The following is a 24,042-nucleotide window of genomic DNA, read 5'->3' on the forward strand; positions in this document are numbered from 1 at the left end:
TCTTCCAATTAAAATCTAAATCATAAAGTCTTACGAATTTTGTTCCTTGAAATCCCTATTCTCACTTCTTATGAATGTTTCCAAATTATATTGAAATTTCACAAATTCTTTCAAATTATTTCATATATCTCAAATCAAATGGGAAAATCTCAAATATTTGAAAATAAAATAGAAATTTAAGAATTGGAAAAGTAATTTTTAATTATCCAAAGATAAAAATTACACGTTAATCATGACAAATAAATTAAAAATGCTATCGAACAGAACAATTAAGATTAAAAAAATTCCAGATGACTTTCCCTAGTAATGTGTATTCTTGAATTTCGTCTCAGTTGATACATTTATGGGGTATGAGCCAACTCTATTTTTATGTCATGGCTGTAACTCAATTTTTTTTTTTAATATTTCTATTTAGACATGTCTAGACAAACTTTTCCATAGTTTTTTATAAAAAAAATTAATTTATATATTATTTACTCTAATTCTTTTGTATAATTTTTCTATTTTTTTAAAATTTGTAGATAAATTAATTTAAATTTTTTATCGTGTTTTTATCTTCCTAAAATAACTTTGAAGAAATTCTTCTAAAACAAACTATTAATCAAGTTACTCTTTACTTTTAAACTCTAATAACAAAATTATGCTTTCAAATTCTTTTTTAAATCCGATCAAATGTATCAAAAGGTTTCAAAACTATCAACTATTCACAAGTTATATATCTAGTTAACTATCAAGTAACCAATGTATGATTGAAATATGAATTTGTTTGAAATAAACATGAACAATTTGAGTATTCAAAAGGTTATTTTGTCCCTTATTTAAGTATTATGGGGTAGACATGTTTACAAATTACACTTTAACTTTAACTTGTTGTGATTATTTGTTCAGGCATCAAAACATAATCCCCAAAATGTTTAACAATACAAAACCATGTTTGGTAAGCAGTCTCTGCCTTATACATCGTATTGCATGATAACCAATTTGACAGCAAACATGATCTTACGTTGCATCAGTCAAAATCTTAAAAATCTAATATAAACAGACACAACTCCAACATTTAACTAAAGAACCTAACTGGAAGAGACTTGTATTTCAAAACCTTGGAACAAATAGTCCCCATGTGCGGCACTTGCACAAAAATCATACCTTGAATGTCTTCAAAAATTACACAGGTCATAAATCTGTGAACTAACAAAAACCCTGTAGACCCAGCATTACTATACAATTTGACATTTTCGCTAGGCTGACACCTAAAGTAACAACAATCATCTGCTATCACACGAGAAAAGTAGTTGGATAACTACCTTTACCTACTCGTCTTTTAATGGACTGGTATACTCGGTTGAGTCCGTTCTATTGCCCAAAGAAGTCACACCAGAAGAAGCTCTAGATGATGTAACTCTACCAGAAGGAACAGGCCTTTCATAGCTTTTTGATGAATTTCTACTATCATCATTGCCTGCAGTGCCCTGTCCCTCCTCTGCTAGTTTTTTCATAAGGTTCATGATAGTTGGAACAAACTTGCTAGACAAGGAGATGATTCCTGGAAGCTGAAAGAAAAAGAAAACATTAGGATACTAAACACATCCTATGTAAACCTTAGTTGGGGTCTGTTTTTTTACAAGGTTTTGGTTTCCAAGTTTCAGTTTGTTTTAATGCTAAATTTGAATGGTAAATGCAAGTAATGAAGCATGTAGGAGCATCTCCAAACGCCTAATGGGCTGATTAACCTCTTTTATAAAACCAATAATAGTAGGGGAAGCTCAGAAATGTTGCATATCTTATAAGAAAAATATCAAGACAATATTTTATATCCAGTAAAATGAATCGTTCACAATATTTCCTGGAGATCAATTACACCTTCCCTGAAATTACTCCAACAACAAATCACAAAAGATACTCACAGCTCCATTTTGAAATTCTCCTGCAATGTCTAGCTGCACCCATAGGGATTTCATGAAAAGATAGCCAACAAAGATGACACCTAAATACAAGGGATTTCTGCAATACAGAAAAGCAAATTTGGGTGAAACCAATTAAACTAAATAGTTGGATAAAAATTAAGAAATTTTCTGTAGGTTTGAACATTAAGATGAGTAGCTTCATAAATACAAAGGGTGTTGAAGTAAGTTCTCAAAACCGTTAACTCATTTTATACTGTTCAGCTGCTAGGCAGTGTAAGTAATAATATTGTAGGCTCTTTTTTGTATTTTATGAATGCTAAATGTGTCTAGCAAGTTAGCAGCACTTCCACGCATGTAATTTCCTTGAGGTTTTGGGAGAAGTAAAGAGGGCAAAGCCCTTTGGCAGATTGCAATATATGTTGTTAATTGGTCACATCACATGGTTGGAAAGCAGTAAGAGAATTTTCAAGGAGTTTTAGTTAGTTTGTATTGAGTTAAACTGGTCTTTTGACCTCCTTACGGGGCTCAACCTAATGGCTATTTCAGTGAGTTTAAATAGGGTACATGCAAAAACATCCTAGAACAGAGACTTATTTCCTTCCAAGGAAGAAGTTAGAAAGATATCAAATAGGTAAAAATTAGCATCCACCTTAAAACTGTCATAAATTCATTAAATCCAAGAATAAGCAAAGCAACAATAGCCCATGGTGGAGGTAACCAGTTGTTGCTACGATTGTTGGCTTCCTGAAATTAAAAAGAAATTTCATCATCAATATGTTAGTAAAACGTTTGATCAGTGACCAAACAATATGGCCACATAATACGCATCCAAACCAATTATGTCCTCTAGTTAGCAAGACCTAAACAAGACCATAAAACAACAACTTTACCCTCAACTGCAAGCAGCATTAAAAGTGTAGCCTAGCCTCATTTCTTTCACACACAAAAACTAGCTGACTTATTCTACTGCTTTAAAATAGATATCAGTGAAAATAAATTCTTAGGATTTATATTTCTTATGATTTTTCTATAATATTTATCCCATGAATAGAAGAACCTTGAAAATCATAAAAAGAATGGAGAGAATATTATGCCTGTGCAGAAATGGCCTGAGAGACAGTATATTCTGTCTCCATCTTGAATTTCCTCCATAATGATTTGCACTGGACAGGTGTGATCAATGTTTTAGAGGTTGGTACCTTCAAAGAAAATTAAATCACAACGAATGATCAGTCACAAGGATAGAAAATATTCTCAACTCATGAAAACATGCAAAACATACCGGTTTATTATCTTCATAGATTGCATTTCTGATGTATCATTTATCAAATATAATGTAGCAAGAATAAAAATGCACCTGGTCCCAAGTGCTCGAAGCCAGTGGATCGAGTGTTGTGATGCTGTTATCTTTACCAGAATCGCTTGATGAATCTGCCAATGCGACTGTTAAAGTTTTCTCTATATCATAAATGTCATCAGCATCAGCCAAACGAATTACAGCCATTACAGACAGCAACTTCAAGCACTGAAACGATTAAATTTGATTAAAAGGGTATCTCAATCTCAAATGCTATAGAAACAACATATGAATCTTAATTATATATCATACTTCAGAGCGGGAAGACTTTGTGATGGCTCGAATATCTTCTTTACCCGTCCAAATCCGAGGCATTGAATCAGAATCATGACTAAACAATGTCAAAAACCTGCATTGAAATTTAAGATAAGTGCCTCTAGTGTAGAACTTAATAAGTCAACTTAGCATAAGGTTCATACCTGTCCTTCATACGGATTAGAACTCTGCCAGCCTCTTCCCTGGCCTTGGCTTCTATCATACCCTTTGCATAATCCTCTAAAGCCATAATCATGCTCTTTTTTGTTTCTTCTTCCGTATCATATCTGGCAAGTTCAGCAGAGAACCCAGAAACAGCTGATTGAGTCTCAATATTAAGGAGTTTCCTTATCGAGGGCCAAGTATCTTTACTAGCTCCATCCAATAGAGTTTCAGCAGGTGCAGACAATGCCTCCTTCAGTTTTTCCTGCAAGGGTACTACTATCAGAAAACCTCCTACGAAGTTAGCCACTCACCTATAGAAACATAGTCCTTTTGTTTGGTGTTGGTTTTGGATTGTCTGGTTTGGAGACTACTCCAGGTGTTCTGAGTTTGCTGGCAAGTGTTAGTTTCTTATCGGATTTGGGTGTTTGGACGTGTCATGTACGTCTCTTGTGATATGTATAAAGGTTGAATTCTTTGAAGTGATTCCTATTTATTTATTTATTTTACTCATAAGAAAACCTTATAAAAACACAGCAAACTTCTAGCAAGTGTCACTAAGAAAAAAACTTCACATAAATTTTGACTTGCCATTATTAATTGGCAAAATAATGACAAAAATACATTGTATGAAACCATCAATTTGCTCCTTTTTCTCCCCTATAACTGTAATGGAAACTCTTTTTTAGTTATAATTTCAAATGGCCAGCTACAAGATGTAAACATTGGTCTATTTGACCCAACACAAACATTAAGATCAAACACTCTCAATAATTTATAAAGCATGAATGAACAATGTCAGACATGTACCTCGTATGATGAAACTAGTTCTGACATCTTAGTTGCTCGGACAGATGAGACATGTGTATCAACATCACGCCGTAGCTTCTCCCTCACTTTAGATGCATCCCAGTTTGCTACTTCAATGACAACATCTACAAGGATAACAAATTCGTGTCAAATTGTAATTCACTAACATCCTTCATCATACTGAGGCATATAAGACTCAAACAAATACCTGCAAATCCTTCATCAAACCTAGTCATACAAGACTCTACGCATGTATTAGCAGCAGAAGAAAACCCTTCCCCTCCATTCAAAGCCTTGTCAAATGCTTCCTTGAACTTGTCGAAAACTCTGGACCTTACATGTCCCAGTGCTGCTTGGAATGCTGGTTGCACAAGCTAACCAATTGAAAAGGCATTAAGGGAAATATAGCAGCATTATAAATCTAAGAATAAACATGACCAACAATCCAATATCTTAATTAGTCAGCCTTATTTCAATATCATTAATTTTTGTTTCTCTTTTCATTTATGTTTACATGAAATTAAAGATAAAAACCCATGATTGTGCAAGAATGAACTTAAGAGGAATTACTTGCAACAGCTTTTCTTGAAGTTGCTTTTGTTTTGCCGATCTGACACCTTCGTCAAAATAATTGGCTTCAGCATCATATCTGGAGTAAAAGAAAATATCTCAATTTACCTTCAATCCAAATCAAGTCATTTTCATATAATGTTTCAACATGCACGACAGGAGTAAAGAATTATCTCTCCTTTTTTGTTCGCATTTCATTCACCAATAATATATTCATTCTTTTTCTCTTTATCTCTCGTACTTCTCTTCATTCTTGTCTTGCATGCAGCATAAATACTACAAACTTCTGAGATTTTATCTTAAACCACATTTTATTTTTGAAATTACCGTGTAACATCATAGCAATAAAACTGCCCTTGAATGTATAAAACCGTCAGGTAAGAAACAATAACACCATGAAGTGAATATTCATTCTCTTCGACCACCTTGAGCAATAAAAACCATTCCTCGCTCATGACATCAGTCCTTGTTCTCTCAGTTTCTTTTTCCTGTTTAAATGAAGATCTCTTCGTCTTAATTCTTTGTAATTGTACTATACGACACCGAGACCCCTTGGTCTAAACATCTGACCGAATACCACTCTGATGACATGGTTGAAATGGCTCTCAAGGACCTAACAAGCGTCTCATGTTATCCTAATGCCGAGATTAACCCATAACTTACCTTAATACAGACCCAATATCGGAGACTCACTATGATCCTATAAATATGCACTCCAATCAAGGCAAAGGTACGCATTGAACAATATATATTACCCTCACCTATCACATACCGATTACTAACTTAGACATCAGAGTACCTTTTGCAAATAACTCGTACTCACCTGTCGAAGACAGACCCTAAATTCTAAACCCTAAATCCACCATGAGACACCTTAAATTCTAAACCCTAAATCCACCATGAGACTGAAAAGGAGTCCAAGAAACTGTATGGTAACTACTAGAAGCAGAGCAGTAATTAATATCTACTTCTAACTAATAAATAAATAAATATGTATCCCAGTACTAAATGGCTTCTCACTTCAAGAAAGTATGAAAGAGGGTTGTTGTGAGCAGCATTTCTCTTGCTTATGGAAAGAGGTTGTTTCAGAATTTGAACTCGTGATCAACCCAATCACAGACAACTTATAAAAAAAGAACCAACGATTTAATCAAACAACAAAGCAAAGACTCAAATATTTCCAAACAGAAATAGTTTAGAGCAACTAGATTTAGCAGAGAGCTTACACTATGGCATTTGCATCGAAGTCAATAAACAGCCATAACAAATGTCGTAAAATTAGCCATACTCACTCTGAAAGACAAGTGGTAAGGAGTGAATTGAGATTTTTCCCAAAACCAGAAATAGGGCCAGATTGCACAGCCTCTTTCAACTCACACCAGTCCTGAGTTGTAATAATAAAGTAATTTCCATGGCATTAGTACTTAAGATTGTCAAGTGTTAGATAACTATACAAAAAAGAAATGTAAATACCTTATTTGAAGCAAAAAGGTCATGCTTCTCATTAGCAATTTCTTCACATCGTACAGTAGCAACCATGACCTACAGGTGGTTGGATCATACATAATTAACAAACTCAACATACATGTAAAACAAAAACAGTGGCACCATAACCTCTACATATCTACCTTGTGTGCAGGAAGGTCAAGATCCTTATTCTCCTTAATGATTTTCCAGATTTCCTGAGCACTAAAAGAAAAGCCAGAAGCAGGAACTACTCCACGCCGATCCCCTGCAAGGCCACCTGGAGCAATAGAATGCTGGAATCGATTCCTCAAATTGACAACCTACATTTAAAATTAATCACTAACATATGCAAATTAGAGTGTTTATTAATTTACAAATGGATAACTTTGTTATACACTGTGAAAGCTAAACTGATACAAATCTATGTGTATACACAGTGAGCTACATCAGCCACATGCTTTTAATTAGTCATTCAATACCAACAACATGTAAATCAGAAGGAAGCTAGTGAACAATTCACACCTGCTCCTTGAATAGATCTTCCTTTTCTTCGAAACTAGAAAGAGCAACAACTTCAACCTGGTCATTGGTATCCAAGTCCAAAGAATTACCATAAAAGTCCAATACAATTCTACTATGCATTAGTAAGTTTACTGATTCAAAAAGGAATGATGATCTTACAATGAAAAAATCACTTAATGGGGTTTCCTTATGGGCCTCTGGTTTAGGAACAGAGTCCCATATCTGCCAGGTAAAATAAAAAGTAGAGAAATCAAGGTGAACAAAAAATTTGCATATTCTCTGATATCATATTAAGAAGTAAAATAACTGAATTACCTTCTGAATATCTTCTCGCAAAACAGGCTCTAAATTTTCAAGCGGTGTCTATGAAAGGAGAAGGTTAGTAAAGAATGAAATACTGGAAAATATTTAGAAGTATCTAAACAAACAGCAGTTTTTGCTTTGTCACCTTTGTCTTGTCACGTATGACAAACAGCAATGTTGTTTTGCGTGGACTAAACAATCTCATCATGACCTGAAACCAAATACTAACATGCAATTAGATAAATAACAATTAACAACTTGGAAGATTGCAAAATGCTGCTTGCATTCAATCGGCTGTGGAAAGATACCTGAAACACAGTTTTCAAAAGAGGCTTATTTGCAGCTTGTTCGCGGCCAATGTCATGGCACCACCTTTACAAATATTTAAGAGGAGGAAAAATCAGTTGCACAAAGAAAGAAGATTTGAGTTGAAAGACATTAAAAAATGACAGCAACTACACAGACTTGAAATTTTCTAGTATATGTCTGTAGTAAATATGTCCAAAGAAGAAGAGACGAAAAACAACTCACATGTTTATTAGCACTATGTCAGAAATAGCCAAAGCAAATAAAGCACTTTGCTTTTCAAATGCAGTGTCATCCTGAGGGAAAGACAATTTCAGTATAAAATGGAGAAACAACCAAAAACAGAAGTAAAATTTCTCTTTGTCCTAGTTTTTCCCAAGGAAATGTAGAACTAGAGGTCTAGAATAGTCAACTTTCTAAAATGCATAAACTACTGCAAATTATGATTAAAAAAGGTATGATGTTACTATGTTTCAGTGAAGTTAATGATATGAAACAAGAATGCAAATGACAAAATGACAACAGAATCTGGACCATGACCACAATGATCAGAGCAAGTTAAGGTGGAAAAAACACCTCTCCACGTTCTCTTCCATCTGTACCCTCCAAATCCATCACAAGTGTACAAGGCTCTATGCCAACACATTTAGCCATCCAAATTCCTTTGGTGGTTTGAGACCTGAAAACAAGCAAGTTCCGTGAGGTTACCACCTTGCTAAATGTGCAAGGTCTAAGAGATACATGGGAGTTGCAAAAACATGCCTTCCCTTAAATGCATCCATCTCTCTGAAGTTGGTACTAAACAAATTGTTCAAGAGTGTGCTCTTGCCTGTCCAAACCAAACAAGACAACCTTTTAAACATGGCTTCTCTGAGAATGGAATTCATCACCTCCTCGCATGTTATATATGTTAAGAGACAATGAAGAATAGAAAACACACCACTACTTTGAGGACCCATTATAGAAACTACGGCATAGGAAAGCCCACATTCACCTAATTTAACCTCTTTCATGAAGCTTTCGATTCCAGAAACATTGATTGTACCATCTCCATCAATAAGCTGAGTGGAACAACATTTGTCATATGCTGCATAATAAACACACATTCGAGGTTAATAACGTTGCCATTCAAAACATGTTACGGATCAAATGATAAGGATGAATCAAATCAAATCAACATTATTAAATAACAAACTGATAAGTATTTAAAAAACCAGATGAAAACATTGTTATCTGTTATAGCTGCAGATAAAAAAGAAGTTACAATAAAAGGCTTTGATAAGTATATTTGAGAAAATGCATGAAAGAGACGTACCCATTTGCATGGATCGGGATTGGTTTGAAGAACGTTGAAAAGTTAAGAGAAAGGTTAATCTCTCATCTTACAGAATCATTTACAATTTTGCTTTTGTTCTTATAAACTATCTTCAAACTGTTTTATTTTTGTTTTACGGTGTCAAACATTTTTCCCTTTTTCTTAACAAAATTCTTCTGTGGAGAATTGTTTACGATCTAGCCTATTTTATGCATCTTTAAATTTGGAAAACGTTTTTATTGAATTACCCTTTATTTTCATTCTTCTCATTTTCAAGATCTTTTGAAGTTTACAAGAAAATATGTTTTCTATTTTATTCTTAATAATATTTTAAAATCACATTGCAATAAGTGTTGCTAATTCGCTTAATGGATCTTTCTTACATTAACAATAACCTGTTTGTGTGTAAATATGTGATTGTTTCCATTTTATATCTTATCTCCATTAAATTATAATTTTTTTTTTTTATATTTTAGTATACCTGTGTAATTAAGTAAAATACTAAGATATTTATAATTATATATAATGAGAATTCTCGTCTTTAACTGTTATTAATTATTTTTCTATTTTGCTTTTATATTAATATTTGATTATTTTTTTATTTTGCTTTTATATTAATATTTGATTTTACTTTAATATTACCCGCATTGCTGTCATTTTCAATTTTTTCTAAAACATTTTATATATGCAGTTTTGAGTATAGAACAATTTTAAATTTTGAAGGTTGATTATTTCTCTTTGCCACGTGTAATGTTTTTTTTAACTACTCTCTCCACTTCTTCATTAACTTCAATAACAACGTATTCTCTTTAAAAAAAATTGAGATAAATTGTTTTTAAAAAATAATAAAAAAGTAAAAAAATAAAAAATAAAAAATGGATACACATCTCTGTATTTCCACTAGTATATATACAAATTTTGGGAGGTTAGAAGTTAAAAGAAAAAGTGGTATTTGGAATTAACAGAAAAAAAATTAATTAATGTTAATTAATATTAAATGTATAAATTAATGATAAAACAGCTAAAAATGAGATGCTTATGAATATTTAATGTAATATATTTAATAAAGATAATAATCAATGTTTATTTAAATATTATACACATACCACTTCAGTTTTGTAATCAATAATCGTTAGACCTTTGAAATTATTAATTTATTTTTATTTTTTTTACTTTTGAAACCGTGTTAGATAGGGAAATAAAAATAAAATGGTGTAAGATATGGAAATGAAAACAAAATAATACTAGATGGGGAAATAAAAGTAAAAATATTGTTATATAAGGAATTAAGTTATTTTCATTCTTGATTTCTAATAAAACATTAAACAACAATTTAAAAAATAATAATAGTTATTTAATAACATTATCTGAAAAATCATATATATACTTATATATAATGGGGATTCCCCTTCATAACCGTTTTTTATATATATCTATACTCCATAACTGTTTTTTATATATATAAAACAATTATTAATTTTATTTTTAGTTATTTTGTAATTTTGTAAATATTAAAACAGTTGTCAGAATGGAGTTTTTGAACGTAAAACAGTTTTGAATTTAATTTTTTGAAATATATCTTTATTTCTTTAGTTTTCACTCAAAGTTTCTTTTCAATTTGAAATTATATTTAGAATTTTTATTTTCGTTTTTCTCTCCTCCTTTTTCTGACTTTATCCGTTATCCCTTCTGTTCACATCATTTTCATTAGATAAAAAGATTCATTCTTGAATATAAGAGTAAGAAGAAGAGCATGCATAGTCTTTATAAGTGAGTTTTATTTTCTTGGATGTTTAATTGTTAATGTTATTCATTTTTATCATTTTTATTTTTTTTGCTCTGCTTTTCATTTTCGTACACCGGATGAATGTGTTATGAATATGGAGTTTCTCATCTTATTCTTCTTTTTTTTTCTTTTCATTATTATATTTCTCTTTTTTTAGTTTTATGTTAGTAACTACAAATCAAAATTAGTGAGCATCTAGGGGAGGATGAATGTGAACATTAGAAAATAAATATTTTCTTAAGGTTTATTACGGATTTTCTTATCTTATTATTCTTTTTTTTTCTTTTCATTATTATATTTCTCTTTTTTAGTTTTATATTAGTAACAATAAATCAAAATTAGTGATTCACTTTTTTAGTTTTATGGTAGTAACAACAAATCAAAATTAGTGATTCACTTTTTTAGTTTTATGTTAGTAACAACAAATCAAAATTGGTTATGTTTATTGTGTTATAAATTTAAATTTGTTTAATATATTTTTTACTGCAGCTTAATTATTAAAATAGTAGGTTGAAACTCATAAATGATGAGAGAAAATATTTCTATCTTATTTTTACTTAGTGATATTTGATATTTAAAAGATATAAATACACATAATAATATACAATATAGTAATAATAAAAAAAAATGCATATGCATTAACTTTTAATAGAATACATTAACTTTAAACTTAACTACATTTAATGAATATTACATTTAATAATATTATTAATTTTATCATTAATTAATATATTAAAAAATTTAATTAATTCAAACCTACACACAAAAAGAATCGTAATTCATTATTTTAATAACAAGGACAAATTTGTAAACTTACAATAAACCATCCTCACAAATCCACTCTATCATCCCTCAATCCAAACAACCTCACATATCCTCACTCATCCTCTCTAATCCTCACAAATCCACTCCCTCCCCTCCTCACAAATCCCCTCCTCAGTCCAAACAGAGCCTTAAGGTCAAAAATATCTCAACGGACTTAAGTTCGAAATTCATTCATTTTCTATATAAACATGGGTCGAAGGTGATGTTGTATACCAAGATGGAGATTTCAAGAAAATCTTCTCTCATGTTAGCATTCTTATTGGCTTTTTTCATCATTTCTTCAGGTTACAAAATCATACTCTATTTCTATTCTATCTTTCACCATTCAATCCCATTATCCAAATTTTTATAATTATTGTAATTTTTCTCTCAATTAAATTTATTTTTGCTTACTTTTTCTTTGTTATTTATAACATTGTTCTTACATATTTGTATGCAGATATGATCATGAATTCTGAAGCAACAAGACATGCAATTGGGAGTTGTAACAGAAATCCACAAGTCTGTAATGAAATATGTTCAAAATGTTTTTCATGCATTTGTGAGGAGCACACTTGTTACTGCAAAAGCCCACCTTCAAATAATACTATATCATTTAGAATATAGTGAGATGGTGATGTAATCATTATTAATTAAAATAATAAAGGATTATCAATGATATCACTACACCAAAAAGCAAAATTAGCTGCAAAAGAAAGTGAAGGTGACGTGGGAACGCTAAATAGTGTCCACTAAACCTTCATTATTAACAAAATTTAAATAAAGTGTGGGTAAGCGTGGGTTATATGGACATAAACTAAAAAAAGGAAAAAAAAAATGCGTAGGTCAAACGGTCACAAATGAAACTATAAATAATAAATATTTTGTAGGTTAAGCCCACGCAAACATAATATATAAATTTTTAAATTAAATTTAAATATGTAATAAAATTATGAAGGTTAAGCCCACGCTTGTTTAAAAATTGTGTAGTCAATCCGTTGACTAAGTCCACACTTCTTTGAATAAACAATATAAAATATAATTATGTGTGGGCAACATGTAGGCTAAGCCCATGTTTCTTTAAATAAATAATATAAAATATAATTTTGTGTAGGAAACATGTAGGCTAGGCCTACGCAAAAGAATACACCACTTGTGTCTCACACACTCGCCACTATTTTTATGTCGAGCATATTAGTTTCCAAATTTTAATGATAACTACGTTTTTGCTCCATTTATTATAGCTAGTGTCCCTTTTTGACCCATGCTAATAAGCATATTTTATGTAGTGTATAAATCAAATTTTCATTTATCTTTCTTTCCTTCTATTATACTTACTATTCATTTTGGTTATAGTTACTCCCAAACAATTATACTTGATTTTTTTTTTTCAAAGTAAACTTTTCCTTGGTTATATTAATTGAATAGGTGAAAAAGAGAGTTTATAATCACACTGAAAAAGAAAAAGTTCTTAATAAATTTTATTATCTTAATAAACTTTATTTATATACTATAGTTTCATTAAATAGTCAATTGAACACACTCCCAAACAGTTAAGAATAAATAATTTAAGGAGAAAGTTAGACATTTGTAAAAAGTCTAATAACAAAATAATGAGTATTATAACATTTTTAACAAATTTAATTATAATAGACTGTAATACCATAAAATGAGTTTAACTCAATTTTAAAAAATATATTTATAAATTAATAAAATATACACTTTAATTAAATAACATGATTTAATTGTTTCTAAGTGATGTAAAATCTTTAAAATGAATTTTTATTTTCAAATAATAGAATTGTGGACAATTAGATCCTTCCAAAAGTTGAAATCTCAAGCAAATTTAGTGGTAACTATGATGATTTTGCATCGTTAGTGGTAGTAAACTTATGTGTTTTTGGAAGTATCTCTTTTCATATAAAGAAATTGAGGGTTTAGGGTAATTTTCTTGTTGAGAAATTAGCAAGATATTATTTTTATAAATTGCAAGTTTTTTTTTAATGTGGTAGGTAAATCCATACAAAAAATTACATAAATTTAATAAACTCACAAAATATCTATATGAATGTTCTTTTACCTTAACATTACTACCAAAAGTTTCACTATAATTACATAATTAATTAATTTATATATATATAAATATTTATTTATAACATAAAATAATAATAATAATAATTAATTTAATGGAGATTTTAATCTTTAATAATGTAAAAATAAACTTCATTAATTTTTTTTCTTCCAGTGATCATATTGTCAGATTAACGTATTCAGTTAAATTTTTACGTTTTATTTAAATTTAAATTAAAAAACCTAATTTGATGGTCAACTTTATATCAGAGAGTTGTAACGGAAAACTGGCATTTGTTTAAGATAAAATAAATTAATGTTTATATTTATAATTAATAAATTAATTAATGCAATTTGACTTTTAGGATATGTAGAAGAAAATGCTTAAGATAATGTAGATTTGAATATCATGTTTTGCAACAAGATGGATACAATATAGCCTACTAAAAAAATAGTATTTGGAATTAACAGAAAAAAAAAGTTAATTAATATTAATTTATATTAAATGTATAAATTAATGATAAAACAGCTAAAATGAGATGCTATTTAATGTAATATATATACATTCTATACCTATTTATAAAGGGGATTTTCCTCTTAACTACCATCTTATTTTATTTAAATTTTATCTTTATCTTTATATCTTATTTTATTTGTCATTTTGTGAAGAGTTTAAATTTTATATCTCAAAGAGTTTAAATTTAAAACTAAACATTGCACAATGATGTTTGTTCGGGAGCACTCTACAATTGCATATTTTTCTCCCGTTCATTTTCACTTTTATCCTCTTTCTATCATCTTTTTCTCCGATTTATCTTTACTTTTATCCAATCAAACTTTCTATCATCTTTTTTTTTTTATCTTCACTTTTATCCCATCAAACTTTCTATTGTCGTATTCAAAAAATTACCAAAAGTCGCACTCTTGTTCCAGGACCCACGAAATCAATCAATAAGTTTTGTTTTTCAATTATAAAGTATATTATGTTGGGGTAATTGGGGCCGCTGATGCTGTTGAAAATGGACGGTCACAATTTTCCTTAATAGGGTGCAAGAGTTACATGGTCGAAAAGATCGATACTTCTAGGAGTTTGTAGTGTAAAGAAACTCAACAAAACAATAACAATAATGATTCTCTTTGGGCATTGCTTTTATCATTAAATGGGTTTTTCCTTAGGTCTCATTTGAAGAATTGTGTGTTCCTATATATTTTGAGATTATTATTTTGTAATCACGTGTGATGAATGTGCATCCTTCCAGTGGAAGGAATGGGGAATGTGAGAAGACCAAACTTTTGGTTCAGGGGAACTCCATTCTAAAACTTTGATTCATGTTAACAACGAGAATGTAAGTAATAAAATTAACAAAATAATGTTGAAGGAGAGGGTGGAAAAGGAGAGGGTGGGAAAGGTGAATGATGTTTGCTTAAGAGCAAGTACTATACACTAATAATTATTTTGTATTTTTTTTCACTTTTACTAATAATATAAATGTGATATGTGAATAATAATATTGTTTATTCAATTTTACTATTAAACATAATTATATAAAAATTAAAAAAATGCGGATACGTGCCTCTGTCTGTGTTTCGCTAGTACATAGATAAAAAAAGATAATACTTGATTTTTAGATAACAATTTTTTTCAACATAAAGTTTATGTCATTTTAATAGATTACTTGTACTTCTCCTTCAATTTTTTCTGAATGGGCAACTTGCTATACTCTTTCCGTTCTTGTTTATAAACAATAAAAATATTTTTTAACTATTTTTATTTCATTTAGTAATTTTTATCTTAAATATCCTAACTTTAATTAACATACAAGTTTTGGTCATTGCGTGTATTTTTAGTGATGGAAGAGGCCCAAACACCACTTTAATTGAAAGCCCAACAACATGTCATATTGGGCCAATCACTAGGGCCATGGCTAATAAGCTTTAAGAGGATTGGAACACTGCCACGGATGGCAGAGAGACATACCTATACATGCTCAAAGACGCCATAGTCCCTAGTGTATAATAGCTTTTAAAATTCTTGTCAAAATTAACATAGAATATTTCTTTTTGTAATTTTGTTACAAATGACAATTGGTACCTAAAATACCAACCCAAGTTTAATTAGAGTTTCCTAAACTCTTAATGAAACTTAGGCCGGTCCAAGCTAGCCCAAAGAGGAGCGCAAGTTATAGAACTCGTTGCACATGCTAAATTCTAGAACATACCTCCCATGTGCTCAATTTTTAGGCGCCACTTATTTTATATTAGCTTTGAATTTCTCTCTCTTTTTGCCTTGTGTAAACCAGCCTCCATTGCTATTTAAGGAGTGTCTTGGCTCTTGATTTTACATAATTAATATAATAGTGCACTGTTGCCATATTTGAGCCAATTTCACTTTTTGTCAAAAACCTCTCAAGGTTAGATGATTGATTTTCAAAATTATACACTACTAAAAAGAGATGACCTCACCATTCTCATTCCCTGCCTAGCATTCACCTCCAAGGCCACCAAACTTCTTAGGAAGGCCTTGACCATAAACAATCCATTGTGCTTCCGCCGATCACCAACAAAAACTCCGATCATGAAGACACTTCTCCATCGTTTAGTTTTTTCATGAGTTGCATTATTTTTTTTACAAGTAATTTTTGTTTTATGACGACATCTAGGTATTAGGATATCAGTAACATAACATTTAATATAATTAACTATTTTAATCATAGTATTGTGTGTTAGTTTTTAGGATTACAGTTGTAATAGTTAATCAAGTTCATAATTAATTACGATATTGTTATACTTTTAAAACAGTTTTTACCATAGGATAACTAAATAAAATAACATTCGTAATATTCTGTATTTTTTCAATAAACAATCTTTATTTATATATTTTTCCTTTCTTTCAGACATCTTAACTGAAATGTTGTCTAAAAAGCAAAACACACATTTTTCTCAGGATTTGTTAATTAAAAACATTTATATACAAATTTGGAGAAATGCCATATGAATGAGTGAGTGGAAGTACAAATTTCCGTACAATATATATATATATATATATAGAGAGAGAGAGAGAGAAAGAGAGAGAGAGAGAGAGAGAGAGAGAGAAGAGAAAGGAAAAAATGGCGGGAACTTGAAAGCATTGGGAACAAAACTGTGTTATGTTAGTGTTTTCTCTTGAAAACCATTACAGAGATTTGTAACGGAGATGAAGGAGAAGGAGAAAGAGAGGGTAGAAGAGAGGTACACACAGTGGAAGTCTCTTGTTCCTGTTCTCTACGATTGGCTCGCCAACCACAACCTCGTTTGGCCTTCTCTTTCTTGCAGGTTCTCTCTCTCTCTCTCTCTCTCTCTCTGTGTTTAGGGTTTTCCATTTTCCAAAACGATTTTGATCAATTATGCGGTGTCGTTTCATTGCAGATGGGGTCCTCAACTGGAGCAAGCAACTTACAAGAACCGTCACCGGCTCTATCTCTCCGAGCAGGTTTTCTCCCTTCCTTTGCTTTTACATTTCCATTTCAACGGTTTTCTGTTGTTTGTCTTATTGCTTCGTCTTTTGTTCTTCCCAGACTGATGGAAGTGTTCCCAACACTCTCGTTATAGCCAACTGCGAGGTTGTCAAGCCCAGGGTTGCTGCTGCTGAGCACATCTCTCAGGTCATCTCCATTGCTGTTGTCGTTCCATTTGCATTTCGTTTTCATTTCTTCCCAATTTACCTTTTTTTGGTTCCGTCTTTCAGTTTAACGAAGAATCACGGTCTCCTTTTGTCAAGAAGTTCAAAACTATACTGCATCCTGGCGAGGTATGCTTCTTACTGGCTCATGGGAGCCACACTTTTTGTTTAGGTATAGTTTCTCCTTTCAGACGTATTTATGCGCTCATAAATGCCTTGTTACCACTCAGGCTCAGCCATTTGCAATCACTATTTTAAATCAATAACGCAAATTTGAATATCTTTTATATTGTTTTATATCATGTATTCTTTTTGGATCACCATGTTATTGGTATAATGTTTATATTCTTAATTTTGTTTATATGTTTTTGGTAAGGATATTTTGTTTATATTGATTATATTATGCTATATGCGTATAAATTCTCCAAAATCACAAAAATAACTGACAGGCAATGATGACCATTCATAATTAACAGTAAAAGTCATAGGTGTCTGAACAAAAACAGATAAGTAAATACCATAAAAAATCAAATACAATATATTAGGAATAATTTATTATAAATCATCATCTTCTAAACATTAGGTTTCTTTATTATTTTCATTACTATTACAGCTGTAGGTTTCATTTTTGACAATTGAAATCCCAAAAGGCCCTACTGCCTTTGTTTGGAGAGTTTTTTGGGAATCAATACATAGCACCACTTAGTTCTGCTATGGCCACTGTTCAACCTGCTATCTGGTAGTAGAATCGAGATACAAGTAGTGTATCGGAGAGCTGATATTATGAATCGTAAATCTTAAGATTCATAAACATTAAAAAATGTAATATATACTTAAATATATAAGATATGAATACATGCAAGATACAATAAATTATATATATATATATATATATATATATATATATATATATATATATATATATATATATATATATATATATATATATATATATATATATACACCACACAATTTCACCAAAACAACTCCTATGGTGCATACATGTTATTAAACAAATTATGTCTATCTTTTTTTATTTACTCATTTTTTAAAATCCACACCGATTCACACAATACGGAATTGTTTCGTTTCGGGATTCAGCGATTCTTTGTGCGAATCGCATAATACAACTAAGATTCAGGGACGAAAAAGATTCTTCACACGATTCGTATCGTGGGAGGGTGAAACCATATCGTTTCGTACGATACGTATCGTGAATAGTAAGATACTAACTACTATAACTACGACTGTTATATTAAACTGCTCTGGTACAAGACAACAGCTCCTATAGCATGCTGGGACTGCTCTGTTGCTATAGAACGCTATTTTAAACCCTGTTAATGCAATCCATGGAGTTTATTTCTAATTTACTTGAGCATTGGTTTACTTTTTTTTTCAGGTCAATAGAATCAGGGAATTTCCACAAAAAAGTCATATAGTAGCTACTCACACCGATAGTCCTGAGGTTAAGCAATGAATTTTTTATGTTTCCTTTTCCCTGTAAAATTCGAATACCATTATGTCATGATTTTGAAAAAAAAAAATTACCTTTAAATTTTATCCTCAACTTTTGTGGTTAATGAACTTATCCAAGTCTGATAACTGAATTATAATTTTATATATTATAAAACAGGTATTTATTTGGGATGTTGAAGCTCAACCTAATCGCAATGCTGTTCTGGGGGCTGCCACTTCCCGTCCTGACCTGGTTTATTTTCATACATCTTATTTCTTTAAATAATTTGGTTCTTCCACACCTCTTTATTCATAAATCAGGCACCTGAAACATAAGCTATACCTTTTTGCAGGTATTAACTGGCCATAAGGATAATGCTGAATTTGCTTTGGCAATGTGCCCATCTGAACCCTTTGTACTTTCTGGAGGTTGGAGTCTGTTTTTTTGCTTTCTTATCATAAAAGATGTTAGTTTTGCACTGGTTTAAATTTCTTTCTCAAGCATTAGCTTTTTGGGATCTGAGAAAAATAAGTCATCCCAAAATTTGCAGTTATCAATATAAAACCACAGAGACATTTTTATTATTGGTTGTAATCTTGTCTGGTTGTTAATGTTGCTCCTACAATATTAAACTTTATCTGTTAATTTCCTCCCCACCAAAAGCAAATGGTATTGTCCTTACCCTTTCTGGGTTATTTACTGCTTATGGACATTGGATTTTTGTTAATTTTGTTTGAATTCATTATGGCAGGGAAGGACAAGTGTGTGGTTTTATGGAGTGTTCATGATCATATTTCAACTTTAGCTGTAGAAGAACCCACTGTTAAACAGGGCTCTAAAAGTGGGGGCAATACTGCAAAAGCTACAGAAAACCCTACTATTGGACCAAGGGGCATCTACAAGGGTCATACGGACACTGTTGAAGATGTGCAATTTTGCCCATCAAGGTAGTTTTTTTTGCTGCAATCATACTTGTGTCAATGCCTGTTTACCTGAATCAGAATTATTATGATCAAATTTGGTAAAATATCTTATCGTGTGGTATGTATTTTCAGTAGTTTATTTGTTTGCTGTTATTTATTGTTACTAAAATAATAATTTTGGTCATTTTATTTTTAATTTATTTTGTTGTGATAGAATTTACTGTCTTAATCATATTCGGTTTGTTATACTGAAGGGAGTCTTGAGTTGTAAGTTGATAAAAAATTGAACTGTAATATTTCAATTTCAAACTTTGTTTTGGATACAAGTCAAATATTAATGGATTGACTTGCTGATTTCCATATCATATTCTCCTTTGTTGTTATATTGTTTTTCTGATATTTTTTGTGACTATGAATTGTAGTGCACAGGAGTTCTGTAGTGTAGGTGATGATTCTCGTCTTATACTATGGGATGCACGAGTTGGATCTGTTCCAGTTGTTAAGGTTTAATTTTTTCAGTTCATCTGCATTATTGCTGTTTTCTTCATGTTTCAAAAACCAAATGTTAATAGCTGAAATAAGTCAAGAAGTGAAGAGAAATATTCTTAGTTTGGCATCATCATTGTTGAAAAGTCACCTTAATTGTAGGTACTCCTACTCCACCTAAAGTTACGACATTTTTGGGGCTTGTCTAAATTGCAATGTTTATGGTGGTGATGGTTTAGTCCCCACATAGACGAGTGAAATGACTAAAATAGAGTATATAAATGGAATGTAATCTCACCTTACAAGGCAGTTACGAGATTAAGTTAATCTTAAGGCCACATTCTAATGTTTTATAAGAGTCTACTAATTTAGCAAGTTTAGATATAAACTCACATTTTAATAATCATAAGCATCCTATCACTTGTGGAGTTTGAATTGCATAATGAATTAAGTTCTTTTGAATATGAACCTACTCTTTAGTGGTCCAAGTGTAGAGATTTTTTGTTACCATTACTAATATTTCTTCTAAGAAGAAAATGACTTCAGTACAACTTATGTTTTATTTGAGGTTTTCTTACCATTTGGATTTTTGGAATATGGTTCTCATAAATCTCATTTGGGTTTGATATTTGTTTTTTTCTTTCAATTGCTGTCATGAAACATTTATATTTAGATTTGAACTTACATGTTCATCCTTTTATCCCATGGTTATCTTTTTGTGCAGGTTGACAAGGCGCATAATGGAGATCTTCATTGTGTTGATTGGAGTCCTCATGACTTAAATTTTATACTAACTGGGTATCCCCTTCCCCCAACTATTGGAATTAATGTGAATTAAGTTCTGATTTTTCTTAGCTATCTTTTTAAGTTCTCAATGCTTTTAATAGGTTTAACTTAGAAGTTAAAATTCAGGTGCTTTTATTTAGCTACCAAAACAGTTTATTCGCCTTCTGAATCCTTGTTCTAACTTTTGTTTCTTTGGATTCAGTTCTGCCGATAATACAGTCCACATGTTTGATCGTCGAAAACTTAAAAGTAGTGGAGTTGGATCGCCTGTTTATAAATTTGAAGGTCATGAAGCAGCAGTTCTCTGTGTACAGGTGGCTGGGAGATTCCGCCTTGTTTATTTTAATTGATGTTTTAATTGCACGTCAGTTATGGGCATTTTAATCTAGCGCTTTTCAACCTACATTTTTCTTCTGTTTCAGTGGAGTCCTGACAAGGCATCTGTATTTGGTAGTGCTGCTGAAGATGGTATTTTGAATATCTGGGACCATGAAAAGGTTTAAACTCAAAATTTAAAGTCAGACCTTGTTGTATCATGCCTCCCCTTTTATTAAATGTGAATTGCGTATAGAATACTGATCAATATAGATATTATGGACTTCAAAATTTTATTGGAGTGCCAGAGCTACTGGAAAATCTGATCACAAAAACCTTTTTGTTATTGTTTATCAATGAATTGTTTGAGCCATTCCAGGAAATATAATAGATCTAAAGGCTGCTTGTCAAAAATATTTGAAAGAATCATTCTCGGCTATCTATTTTTTATTTTACAGCACGGCTGGTCCTATGATCATGATAATTTACTTTCTAAATTATGAAGATCAGGTTTGATGGGCTAGCTTATAGCCATCTTATCACTAATTCCATTTTTATGATTTATTTCATTGATGTCAGATTTTTTCCTTATATTGCATGATTGTTTTTGTTATCTAAATTTTTTTTGGTGTAAAGCTAAAAATTTGCCACTTCTAGGTTGGTAAAACAACAGATTCTGCTGGTTCAAAATTATCAAATACCCCCCCTGGTTTATTCTTTCGACATGCTGGGCATAGGTATGTATAATATTGAGTGGTTGCGTGCATTCATTTCTTTATTAAGTTCATAGGAATTCAACCTTATGTTTAACTGGTTGGAGTTTTTTGTTACAACTTGGACTGTTCAATTGCATAATATTGTACTTTTGCCGTGATGTAATAAATGGCTGGTGATGGATTTTATTAAGAAGTGTTCAATACGGTGTGCTTGTGCTTTCAGGGATAAGGTTGTTGACTTCCACTGGAGTGCATCTGATCCGTGGACAGTTGTTAGTGTCTCTGACGATTGTGAAAGTAGCGGTGGAGGTGGCACCTTACAGGTAAACACAAGTTTATTTTATCCTTGGGTTAGAAAGATTTCTCGCCTATAACAGAATGTGGAACAATTGGGGTTGATTTTGGCCAAATCTTGTTATACTCCTTTGTTTTACTTGTATTAAGTAATGAGTTTCTGACTGTTCTTGTGAATTTCTTGGTTTAATTATTACGTGAAAAAGAATTGGAGAGATATGAAAGTACTTTCTGATATTTCTGATATAAAATGTTTTGGTCATTATTGTCTATTATAACCTATAATTTTCTGTCTTTTTCCTAACTTTTTATGATGCAGATATGGCGGATGATGGATCTCATATATCGACCAGAGGAGGAGGTGCTCACTGAGCTGGATAAGTTCAGATCTCATATTTTTGGATGCAACTCATGACATTTCCTAAAACTGTTAGCAATAAACACCAGGATTAAGTAAAATGCTAATCGTTCTTAGGTTACAAGAAAAATATCAGTGTAAAAACTTTGATGTTCTGTTCTTTAGTTTTAATTTATAGTTCATCTATCTATCCAAGCAAAACAGATCTGCATCTTTTGCTTGGAATAGAAGGTATATATGATTTTTAGGATGGAATTTAGTTTCCTGTATTTCATGTTCTTGAATCTAAATTGTTCTTTTAGTTCAGTAATTAATATTTGATATTAACTTTTAACTTTTGTATGAATTTTTAAAATGAAATTATACTTTTGATTGAAAAAACTTTATCCTTTGAAATAAGTTGAATACCTGCTGCGATAAATTTCAGGTGGCCTTTAGGTTTGAATTGCATTTAGCCCAGTGAATGAGTTTATCATTTGATAAATGTATTATTTTTGGTTTGAGTATATTAGCTATAAAAGTAAGTTTGGTAGCTGGGTTTTAAAGTGCTATAATTAAAAAAATTGAGTAAGGAAAAATATAAACTCAACACATACTTGCATGTGTAAAATTTTGTAATTTTGATGTTTCATCCTTATTGATAAAGATTGGCCTATTATATATTTTTTAAAGTTTATTAAAATATGAACTGTTTCACCATTTTTTATTATTGTTTAATTGTTACAAGTGTTCCGGTACTTATATAGTTTTATATTGTTTAAAAATTAAGGTCAGTGTCATTTTGTATGTCTTTTTTTCGAAATTTATCGAAGCACATTTCAAGAATAAATAAAACCGTGATGGAACTATCTTAATTAATTTGAGGTCTGAAGAACAAATAATGTCTAAAATAACATTACTTAATTACATATTTTGAATTCTTTAATTTTATTAAAACCTAACTTATTTAAGATGATAAATAATTATGAATTTATAACTTAATGTTTAGACGGTTAAAACTTACGGTTTATATAAATCTTTTGGGACAGTCTGAATATTTTGTAGTGTAATTTGATACTTTCATAAAAGTGTAATTTGAGTTTATAAGATATTTATAGTTTAACCCTTAGATAAAAGTTATATTCCATATAAAATCATTCATTGTGTCATAATTAGTATAACTTGTAGAGTATTATGTATTTTGTTCCCTTTATAAATCAATTCACGAGTTGGTGAGATGAATTTATTGATGTTAAGTTTAGCTTGTTTAACAGGTTAATTTGTAGTTGAACTTCAGTTTGAGCTTTTAAATTTAATTTGGGTTATTAATAAATTGAACTTTAGATAGCTTGTGAGTTGTGGACTTTGGGGTGCCTTTCAAGTGCTCTTCAGTTGCACTTTCTGTCATGACTTTTACCACTTCACATATTTTTAGGCTAT

General features: G+C 30.9%; 2 protein-coding genes and 1 long non-coding RNA gene across 4 annotated transcripts; 2 read left to right on the forward strand and 1 right to left on the reverse strand.

Moving 5' to 3' along the window:
• Positions 1-1,004: 1,004 nt before the first annotated feature.
• On the reverse strand, positions 1,005-7,595 carry LOC137835856 (protein ROOT HAIR DEFECTIVE 3 homolog 1-like). Of its 2 annotated transcripts, XM_068644586.1 has the most exons (17): positions 7,496-7,595; positions 7,363-7,410; positions 7,207-7,269; positions 7,048-7,104; positions 6,687-6,845; positions 6,532-6,600; positions 6,351-6,442; positions 5,059-5,137; positions 4,697-4,862; positions 4,489-4,613; positions 3,681-3,943; positions 3,514-3,610; positions 3,262-3,429; positions 2,999-3,103; positions 2,554-2,648; positions 1,905-2,001; positions 1,005-1,550 (listed from the first exon to the last, which is right to left on the reverse strand). In XM_068644586.1, the coding sequence occupies exons 1-17, from the start codon at positions 7,556-7,558 to the stop codon at positions 1,311-1,313; spliced, it is 1,986 nt and encodes a 661-aa protein (XP_068500687.1). In that variant the 5' UTR covers positions 7,559-7,595; the 3' UTR covers positions 1,005-1,310. The 2 variants fall into 2 exon arrangements, with proteins under 2 accessions (XP_068500687.1, XP_068500686.1); XM_068644585.1 differs by having other exon boundaries at positions 7,048-7,269.
• A 4,196-nt stretch (positions 7,596-11,791) lies between these two features.
• LOC137834539 (uncharacterized) lies at positions 11,792-12,240 on the forward strand. Its single transcript, XR_011084915.1, has 2 exons — positions 11,792-11,866; positions 12,022-12,240. It is a non-coding gene; the product is annotated as an uncharacterized lncRNA (long non-coding RNA).
• Positions 12,241-16,700: 4,460 nt separating this feature from the next.
• On the forward strand, positions 16,701-22,957 carry LOC137835857 (WD-40 repeat-containing protein MSI4-like). The gene is made up of 15 exons (XM_068644588.1): positions 16,701-16,943; positions 17,037-17,100; positions 17,186-17,272; positions 17,356-17,418; positions 18,689-18,754; positions 18,923-18,997; positions 19,098-19,173; positions 19,497-19,692; positions 20,091-20,172; positions 20,879-20,952; positions 21,143-21,254; positions 21,363-21,437; positions 21,913-21,992; positions 22,195-22,294; positions 22,585-22,957. The coding sequence occupies exons 1-15, from the start codon at positions 16,825-16,827 to the stop codon at positions 22,678-22,680; spliced, it is 1,365 nt and encodes a 454-aa protein (XP_068500689.1). The 5' UTR covers positions 16,701-16,824; the 3' UTR covers positions 22,681-22,957.
• The last annotated feature ends 1,085 nt before the right edge of the window (positions 22,958-24,042 follow it).

The sequence above is a fragment of the Phaseolus vulgaris genome, chromosome 5 (assembly GCF_000499845.2).
Source record: "Phaseolus vulgaris cultivar G19833 chromosome 5, P. vulgaris v2.0, whole genome shotgun sequence".
Taxonomy (NCBI): Eukaryota; Viridiplantae; Streptophyta; class Magnoliopsida; order Fabales; family Fabaceae; genus Phaseolus; species Phaseolus vulgaris.

Bases quoted from the DNA above. Each gene is read 5' to 3' on its own strand.
- LOC137835856 (XM_068644585.1), bottom strand. From the start codon at position 7,558: ATGATGAGATTGTTTAGTCCACGCAAAACAACATTGCTGTTTGTCATA. The intron at 4,863-5,058 runs GTAATTCCTCTT...TCAATTGGTTAG, and splicing joins TTCAAGAAAAGCTGTTGCAA to CTTGTGCAACCAGCATTCCA. The intron at 3,104-3,261 runs GTGCATTTTTAT...TTTTCTTTGAAG, and splicing joins CTTCGAGCACTTGGGACCAG to GTACCAACCTCTAAAACATT.
- LOC137835857 (XM_068644588.1), top strand. From the start codon at position 16,825: ATGAAGGAGAAGGAGAAAGAGAGGGTAGAAGAGAGGTACACACAGTGG. The intron at 17,101-17,185 runs GTTTTCTCCCTT...TGTTCTTCCCAG, and splicing joins GGCTCTATCTCTCCGAGCAG to ACTGATGGAAGTGTTCCCAA. The intron at 17,273-17,355 runs GTCATCTCCATT...TCCGTCTTTCAG, and splicing joins CTGCTGAGCACATCTCTCAG to TTTAACGAAGAATCACGGTC.